At 48.4% G+C, this 9,898-nt stretch overlaps 1 protein-coding gene across 1 annotated transcript in view; it reads left to right on the forward strand.

Moving 5' to 3' along the window:
• Positions 1-9,898, forward strand: part of aff2 (AF4/FMR2 family, member 2) — a 122,256-nt gene that overhangs the window by 81,177 nt on the left and 31,181 nt on the right. Inside the window, exons 8-9 of the mRNA XM_084666948.1 lie at positions 1,056-1,110; positions 6,237-6,274. Coding sequence (XP_084523074.1) covers positions 1,056-1,110; positions 6,237-6,274 — 93 coding nt within the window. The remainder of the gene's footprint in view (positions 1-1,055; positions 1,111-6,236; positions 6,275-9,898) is intronic.

Genomic DNA, 9,898 nt, shown 5'->3' on the forward strand with positions numbered 1-9,898 from the left:
TTGGAAAAATATTTTTTACCAAAGGTTTTGAAAGGTTGAAAATATATTAGCGATTTATTTCGAAAGAAATAAGATATTTCGATTTAGTTTCGAAAAAAGTTTCGATAGTTGAAAAAAAGTTGTAAAAATAATGATTTATTGATGTCTGATCTATTTCAAAAGAAGGTTTCTAAAGGTTTGAAAAATGTTTTGCAAAAAAGTTTCTAAAGGTTTGAAAAAAAAAAAAAAAAGTTTCTTAAGGTTTCACTCAATGACTGCATACATTTAGAACCAACCGCTACATGGTTCCAACTCTAATTCTTAGACTTTAACTTTTTCATTTGCAACCTTGTTGAGTAGGACAGAGAAACCAAGTGTGTCAGTTCATTCCTGTTTCTACGTTTATGTGTGTGTGTGTGTGTGTGTGTGTGGACACAACCAGATCCTTGTTTATGTCTGTCTGCACGTTGAGTTCGAGTTGACAATCAGTCCCCAAGCATCCCTTCCCCAACACACACACACACACACACACCACTCCCTCACTGCCTGGCCCCCTGTTTTATTATGTTTTTAGTATGATGTCAGCGAGGCCCATAACCGTTTGTCAGGTGACATCATGCCTGTGAAAACAGGTCTCTCTGCTTTACGAGACTCAGGCCAGAGCAGCTCTAACGCTTCGGCTCTCTGCCCAATCAGGAGATGATATTCATTTGGTGAGGGATGACTCCCTATCACAAGCTGTGGATCTTTTCGCCTCATAACGGGCTACAGAAGGATATGGCATGGTTTATTGCCCATTTATAGGGAAACTCATACTGTGCGGTCAAGACTTGCTTCAGTCAAAATGGAACTAGTGAGTTGTTTTGCTATATTAACACCCCATAACAGGTTTCTCTTTTCCACACGATTGTGGAACATCTTGTTGTATGTGAATTATTCAATATTAAAATATAAAGAAACCCACAATCTGAAAACAGTGGTCATCTACTGCTGCATTAGTAGCGTCCAAAGGGGATTTAACGACTGATGTTAATCAAAATAGATTGTAATTGATTGATACTTTCTTCCCGTTTCAGAATGCTGGAGGATGATTTGAAGATCAGCAGTGATGAGGAGGACAGTGAACAGCAGGTGAGGACCACCCCCATACATCCATCTCTGCTTGTATTGTCCACAAGCAAGGCACTCAGCCTCTACAATACGTCCCATTGGCAAGGCTGTGTGTGTGTGTGTGCGCGCTTGCTTGCGTGTGTGTGTGTGTGTGTGTGTGAATCCAGCATAATAATAATACCAAATACTAAACAGCAAAGCACCTCATCTACATTGCTTCATCCTTTGATTAAGTTAATTGTCAATAAAAATTCATGTGGTACAAATAATAGCTTTTACAGAGTTAAAACGACCAAGTACCCACCATCTACTCTATGTTATGATCCAAGCCAGCCAATAATATCACACATTAGTGGGTGTAGTTGTGGATTAGAGCTTGTCTCTCTGGAATGCTCTGATGGTGTGTATTGCGATGATAGTTATCATCCATTTATCTATACAAGAACCCTGGACCTGTGTCTAGTTTTAATGACAGTAATTATACATGGGTGTCATAATACAAATTCACTGAACCCGGGGCTCTTATATGATATGCTCTGTGCGTGTGCACACGTGTGCGTGTGTGTGTGTGTGTGTTTGCAGCAGTCAGGATCAAACCCGGGTCCATCATCCCTCTTAACCATTAGACCAAGGTGACATTGTCATGGTGTTGGTGGCCGGGCCACCACATGCAAGGTGTGCCCTGCTGTGTGGGGGGCTGGGTGGGGGAGGGTTGGAGGGGGGAGGGCTGGAGGGGGAGGGCTGGAGGGGGGAGGGCTGGAGGGGGAGGGCTGGAGGGGGGAGGGCTGGAGGGGGGGGCTGGAGGGGGGAGGGCTGGAGGGGGGAGGGCTGGAGGGGGGGGCTGGATGGGGGGGGCTGGATGGTAAGGGGGGTGGAAGGGGGAGGGCTGGAGGGGGGAGGGCTGGAGGGGGGGGGCTGGATGGGGGACTGGATGGGAAGGGGGGTGGAGGGGGGAGGGCTGGAGGGGGGAGTGCTGGAGGGGGGGGCTGGATGGGAAGGGGGGTGGAGGGCTGGAGGGGGGAGGGCTGGAGGGGGGGGGCTGGATGGGGGGGGGCTGGAGGGGGGGGGGGCTGGACTGGGGAGGGGCTGGATGGGGGAGGGCTGGGGGGCTGGACGGGGGGGGGATGTGCCGGCATTTTCTCAACGGTATGTTTGTAACGTGCTTATTGCAAATGACTGCACGGTACATTACCACACTGTCACAGCCTGCGGTACAGAAGCAGCCGCTGCACACACACACACACACACACACACACACACACATACTCGCACATGTATATGCACAGACACCAGTCTGCTGAAATTCAACTTCTTCAACATAGATACACTAAATAATTTCCCTTATATAATCTGCCCGCTCAACACACACACACACACACACACACACACACACACACACACACACCCACACACAGTATGAGTCCCAGACACAGTAGATCAGCATGCTCCACCACATGTGACTCAGGGCAGTAGAGAAGCTATAATGAATATATTTTTGACAGAGGGAGACGGAGGGGGAGGAGGGGGGGGAGGAGGAAGGGGGGACCTGCAGCAGTAATTTAGCCTCTATCTTCCCGCACCGGCAGAGTGCTGTATCCAAAGCAATTAGCATCACCCAAGCTCTCTCTGGCACAAACTGTCTTCCACTGCTCTTACTGATCTCTCCCTCCCTCGTTCTCTCTCTCTCCCTCAACCTCCCCTTCTCCCCCTTTCTTCCCCATACTGTTTTTCTCTTCTCTCTCTCTGCCTGTCTCTCTCCCCTCCTCTAGCTTCTCTCTCGGCTCTCTTTAATTTATCTCTCTCTCTCTCTTTCTTCATTGCGCCCTCCTTCCCTCTCTCTCCCTCTCTCTCCCTCTCTCTCCTTCTCTCTCCTGTCCTTGAGTGTATTTCTCCCTCGGCTGCTGTGCTGTTATGACAGTGGACTGAGAGAGAAAGGTCAGACTACCCCTGGCTCAGACAAATCACCTGGAACTGGCCCTCTGTGTGTGTGTGTGTGTGTGTGTGCGCACGTGCGTGTGTGTGTGTGTAAGGGACCTTTGCCCTCAGCTACCTAGCGCAATCCATCATTAGCCAGTTCCTCTCGTCCCGCACATTTATTTTCCCTCTCCTTACTTTCCCTCTCATTCCTCTGCTCATCCGGAAGGTTCCTCCTTTTGTTCCTGCTCTTCACGCTGATCTGTACCTGCGTAAGGAGCACTCCTGCAGCAGTACAGGGGAGGCAGTGAGGAGCACTCCTCCAGCAGTACAGGGGAGGCAGTGAGGAGCACTCCTCCAGCAGTACAGGGGAGGCAGTGAGGAGCACTCCTGCAGCAGTACAGGGGAGGCAGTGAGGAGCACTCCTGCAGCAGTACAGGGGAGGCAGTGAGGAGCACTCCTCCAGCAGTACAGGGGAGGCAGTGAGGAGCACTCCTGCAGCAGTACAGGGGAGGCAGTGAGGAGCACTCCTGCAGCAGTACAGGGGAGGCAGTGAGGAGCACTCCTCCAGCAGTACAGGGGAGGCAGTGAGGAGCACTCCTGCAGCAGTACAGGGGAGGCAGTGAGGAGCACTCCTCCAGCAGTACAGGGGAGGCAGTGAGGAGCACTCCTCCAGCAGTACAGGGGAGGCAGTGAGGAGCACTCAGTCAGTTTCTTTATAAAGCACCCCCAAATATCAAAGCACAGAGCATTGAATTAAGACCATCCCAATTCCCAACTGTTGTTTTCATCCCATACATATTTGATCACTTGAGCTGTTGATCTAATAAGCTGTCTATTAAAAACAGAAAAGGGGTTTGTGTTTTGATTCTGTCCTCTGCATGTCACCCTGTTGGTGATTATCCGTATGCCTCAGATGATACAGAGTAGGACTTGGTTGGAATGGCACGTCAAGGCAAATGTTATGGAAGTGACTGTTGTGACATCAGCGTAGCTGTCCCTTTTGACTATTAGACACTCATCACTGATCTCACACACACACACACACACACATGAACACACACATGCCACCCCTGAGACAAATGCCCTAAAGCAGCCTCATAAGCATGCAAAAAGCTTTGCCGTTTAAACAGTTTGCCGGGGCTTGCAGACACCACACACACACACACCGGCCGCGTTGCCTAGCAACCCTGAGAACCCGAGAAGGACGAAGAGAGGGAGTGTGGGGGGTGGGGGGGGGGGGGGGGGCGGGGTGCAAGCCAATTCCCCGGTGAGAAGGAGTGATGGCCAAAAGAGAACGGTTGACAGATGATCTGAGTTGTTTCATCTAATACACTGTGAAGATCAACGCCTCTCCTCGTGAATGAGAAAGTGGACCGCGCTCACACCACCGGCCACGCATGTAAATACAGAAGATAGGGCCGGGGATAGGAGGGCTAGCATAGCTCAGAGGGGGATAGGAGGGCAAGGTGCATGGGCTGGGGTACGTGTCAGGACCTGGGACACCCCCTGCTGACAGGCATGGACAGGACCACACTGGGGGTAGGCCAGGTTTGGATATACAGAAGCCATGTGGTAGAAGCCTGCCTGGGTCGAGAGCTGGGCCAGAAGCTGGTGTGTTCTGGGTGAGACTGAGCTAGCCTGAGCTAGCCTGGGGCTGGAGGTGGAGATACGGGCTGGAGTGGAAGTAAACAGTAAGACTGTAGGGTTGGGAACTGGATAAACATCTGATGCCTGTGCAGCCTACCGGCCCCAGCTGAACAGACAGATCCTCCACGGACAGCAGGTTCCTTCCCTCTGTGTTGGAATGGAGTCATAAAACAGCTGGAACCTATAATAATATAGCTCACCTCTGGTGGTGTTAAAGCTACTCGAGCCTAGCTCACACAAAGCAGCTACATTGTCTCGACAGGACAACCAGAGAACAACCAGAGAGTGACCAGATGATAGTTTTACTTTGCGGTTGTTTCGTTATGAATACTGGTACTGTACTCACACGAGGGGAAGACAGAAGGAAAGCAAAAAACGAACAAAAACACTACCATTACTGTCATGATGTTGTTTACTATTAGACATGAGATTTGAAAAAAAAACGTCACAGAGACAGAATACAGTATTTAAAAGCACATTATGCCTCTACTATACCTCTTAGTATTTACCAATGCATTCTAGAGGCTAACAAATCTACCCAGCGTAGATATGCACGCATGCAATATGCATCATGTAGAACTCAAATATTGACATGCCGGGCCACATTAGGTCTTGCTCCAGGACATCTTGCTGCTAATGCTCTGATGCAGTGTTAAGTGGATTTTCGTCTAGTGAAGGTCTCCAAAATCTTAATCTGAGAGAATCAGTGGTTTAGCCTCCAGCCAGCGTTGATCGAACTGAGGACGCTTGACTGCTCCTCTTAATCACCCCCGGTCTGACATTCAAAGGGAAGAGGGGTGTGTGTGTTAGTGTATGTGTGCGTACGTGTATGTGTGTTGGAGAAAGCGAGGGAAAGTTGACTGAAGGAACACAAAGTGTATTTCAGGGCATGTTTTAGTAGTTGTGTCATTTGAGGTCTGCGGCATTGGTTCATTCAATATTATCTAGCGTTGCAAAAAGCAATACACAGGAGTCACCGTGCTCCACCCACTGGGCCTGTCAGGAAGGTCCAATCACAGCGTGGCATTACCTAAAACCTGTCTTACCCAAGTGGTAGCTAAGGTTGCTGAACTCAGGAAACCCAGGTTTGATCTTCGCTACTTCCTGTATTGATTCGCTCGCCTAGGTATGCTTCTGGCCAATCAAACTGTTAGTGCTGACCAAAGACCATCTGTCACAGCCCAGAGTCTAGGTTATTAAGAAAAGCCCCAACACTGCACATAGTCAAAGTAACTGTCTTAACTACTCTGTAGTGGTGCTGTGCATGATTGATGATGATTCATATCCTGTCATGACTATGGTTTTGATTCTAGGATGTGGTGGTCTTGAAGACATTTGAGAGAGAGACATTTAACACATTGTTCCAGGGTGAATGTACCATGGTAAATGAAGGGATTGGTGGGGGAGATGGGAGATTGCGGGAGGATGATAGTGATGGATGAGTGGATGGATAGATGGTTGGATTGACAAATTCTACAGTGTTCACATAACGCTGACCCCCCCTCTCTCTCTCTCTCTCCCTCTCTCTCTTTCTCTCTCCCTCCCTCTCTATGTCTCTCTCTCGCTCTCCCTCTCTGTTGCAGGTGTCTGACAAGACCAAACCCAGGACAAGCACTCTGAGGTAAGAAATATGGCCATTCACTGACTGACTGGCTGCATCAGTGACTGATTGACTGACAGATGAAGTTACAGGCTGATTCACAGGCTGACAGACTGGTTCACTCACTGCCTGACTGACTGACTGACTGAAAAACGGCCGTACCAGTTGACCGACCTTCTGACTAACCCACTGACTGACTGGTTTACTGACTGACTGAGCCATCAAGTTTTTATGTTGTGTATGTCTACTGACAGCTGCTGTGGTATTAGATGATATTGTACTGGCACATACAGTAATCACACATAATTAGTTAATCACCAGTTTCTTTGTGTAATGTGTGTCTGTTTATATGCTTGTTAAGATGAGATTGTCTCAGATCATTGCTTGGTAGTTTAATCGTCTTAGCGGATTGTTTCAGAAGTAAACGTGCTTCTGTACAGACATGATGGAGAGACTGGTGATGGTGGTGGTGGGGGAGGGCAGCAGGAAGGATATCTTTCACATCAATCAAATGAGTTTTGCTGTAGAATGTCGGAGAAAAGAGATGAGAAATGTCGTTGGAGCAAGCTGAGCGCAATGATGTGTAATGGGCCGAGCGGGATAGGCATGCACACGCGTGCACAAACACACTGGCAAGCCATTTCTGAGCACACGTTCTGGAACACGTTCTGCCGCTGCTGATTGTTGTTATTTGCCGTTGTTTGTTGCTGTTCATGAATACAGATAACACCAAAAAATGAGTGTCTGAGAGGGTTGCTTGCGATTTGATAACCGCTGCGTTTTGTACTTACCCCTGGTTGTAAGGGAACATATGTTACCTGGAGGGTTGAACTAGTTATTTCAGTAAGAGAGAGAGGGTGAAAGAGAGAGAGACACCAATAGACACGTACAGAGAAAGAGTGAGACAACAGAGAAAGATACAGAGAGAGAGAGGGAGAGGGAGAGACAGAAAACCGCGAGAGAAGGCAGAGAGGCTGAGGCATGAATACAGGAGAGCAGGAGAGAGTGTGTGGCGTAGCCACCTCAGCCAAGCCCCCTGGTCTGAAGCAGGAACATGCACGGTAGTCTGGGTGCTCCATCGCCTGTAATCAGTGGAGCGTTAGGGCAGTGCTGTGAGGTGGTGTACGTGCTGTGTGCGTGTGCAAGCGGACGTGATGTGTGTGTGTGTGTGTGTGTGGAAGAGACAGGGGCTCATTAGGATGGTAGAGAGATATACATGGCCTGGAGCTCTCTCACACATGGGGACTATGGGACTGGAGATGCTGCAAGCACTCCCCCGGCCATAACCCCCCTGGAACGCCACACACACACACACACTCTCGCATTCACACGTGCACACACACAGGTTTTTTTTTCTATCCTAGGGAGGACTGACAATTCAGTTGTATTCAAATGTGTTATCCCTATCCCCTTACCCTAACCTTAACCCTAAACCACCTAAACCCCTATAGAAATAGCACTTGAAGTTGTGGAGCCCAAGAAAATGTCCCTTCATGGTAAATTTGTATCTTAATTTACTATAAAATGGTAGTTAAACAGGACCACATAAACGTATATATACACATTATACATATATTTTAAGCACACACACACATACACACTCTTCTATAATAATAATATAGCCCCAAATGCACTAATAATGTATGTACCTTTTCTGTCTGACTGATATGTGAGGATACACAGACATGAAATAGATGAAATACAGATGAATTACATGTATCCGAGGCTAAACTGTGTGTGTGTGTGCTGGTGTGTGTGTCTTTGTCACTGTGTCTGTGGGACTCTTGTCAATTGATCCGTGTCTCATTTGTGACGAGACGCCCGCTGTGAGGAGAAACAGACAGGACTGTATTGATGTCCTGTGCTGTAGATGGACTCCTCTCTCTTCATCTGAGGGCTTTGAACAGGAACACGTCTGGCACGTGCGGACTGGATGTGTTCCGCTCCGTCATCCGCTTGACGCAGTTGCAAGGCTTCTTTCTGGGTCGTTTGCTCTTGTTTGAAGTGTAGTGATAGTCAGGGTGGTATGGCGGGCAGGCAGGGGGGGGAGGGGGGGGGGGGTTACGAGTCTTCAAGATGAAATGTTGTGCTTGCATAATATTGAAGGTAAACATGACATGCCTTCAATGTTTCACCTCCTTCTGACTCTCTCTGTGTATATGTCTCTCCATCCGTCTGTCTGTCTCTTTCTTTCTCTCTTTCTATGTCTGTGATTCTGTCTCACTTTTTCTCCTTTCTCTCTCTACTTAAATATAATTGGCGGTGCTGTGGCTTCAGGGTAAACAACAAGTTGTATTTGTTGTTTTTAGCCAGGCTCCCTTGAGTACAGCACAACCGTCACTATGTGTCTAACTATCCATACACCATGCCTGTCCAATTCTGGCCTGTCTGCTAGGGGCCCAACATGCAGCCGGGGTACGTTCTCATTAAAACCTGGCCCTGGGCTCGGGTCACTACACTTGGATGTATAGAGTAGGACAGACCCAGGCATCCGAGGCCTCCATGCGGGGACCATGGGGGGAGGTGGTGGTCCTTGGTTAGCCCCAATCTTAGTTCACTGCCTGAGGGTTAATAATGTAGGACAGACCCAGGCTTTTAGAGGCCTACATGGAGGAGAGGTGGTGATCCAGGAGGAGCCCCAGTCTTAGGTCACTACACTGGGCTACAGCAAGTAGGATAGAGCCATGCTTAAGAGGCCTTCGGAGGGGGGAGGTTGTGAACCTGGGGGAGCCCCAATGTCAGGTCACTGCCCTGGGCTGAATGATGAAGGATAGACCCAGTCCCTAGAGGCCTCTGCTACCCCAGGGTTTTATTCCTTCAGAGCAGCCAAGCCCATCACCATCTGTGATACATCACATGCCTTATTAAAAGCCCCCATCTCTCTTTATTAGAAGATATGATAATCCTATAAATGTGAAGGACATAGGATGAGATTGAACCAGAGTTCCACGGCAGACGAGAGAAAACACACTGTCAAATCGAAGCTCCGTTTGGGACCAACGCTGTCTTTGTTTGACGTAGAACAATTCAAATGTAGATTTGTTTGTGTGTGCACATGTGTGTGTGTACCAGAGTAACAGAACTGGGTCCATTAGGAAAGCTCTCTCTCATACACTCGCTACTGTCTCGGCATCTATGTATCTCCGGTGGTCTCGGTGCGTTGGTAGAGAGGGAGGACATCGAAAAGTAACGGTGTCCTGCCTCTGATGAATGTGCTGAGTCGAGACTCTGCTGCCATGCATTTAAAAATACCCTCCACCACTCAATAGCTGTCTTTTTGATTTAGAGCGCCGCTTCGCTTAAGGACACAAACCAACACTGTTTGTTTTGTTGTTGTCGTTGAGCCTATATCTGACTTCACTTGCACCTCTGTAGTAACCCTTTTAAGTTGGTGTTTCTCTCTCTCTCACACACACACACACACACACACACAAGTGGTGCAACCATGACATGAACAGGGCGTCTCGGCAGACAGGAAATGCTGTTTCACAACCTATTGATTGGTTAATTTGGTCTCATGTTTGATCCAATTAAAAATTGCCTTCTACACACTCCACTCAAGCTTTGAATGCTATATGGGCTAAATTCTCGAGAAAAAGTGTGTTCGTGTGTTTCGGTATATCGAAAGGGGTGTGTTTGTGTGTG

The sequence above is a fragment of the Hypomesus nipponensis genome, chromosome 1 (assembly GCF_054491055.1).
Source record: "Hypomesus nipponensis isolate SF chromosome 1, ASM5449105v1, whole genome shotgun sequence".
Classification (NCBI taxonomy): Eukaryota; Metazoa; Chordata; class Actinopteri; order Osmeriformes; family Osmeridae; genus Hypomesus; species Hypomesus nipponensis.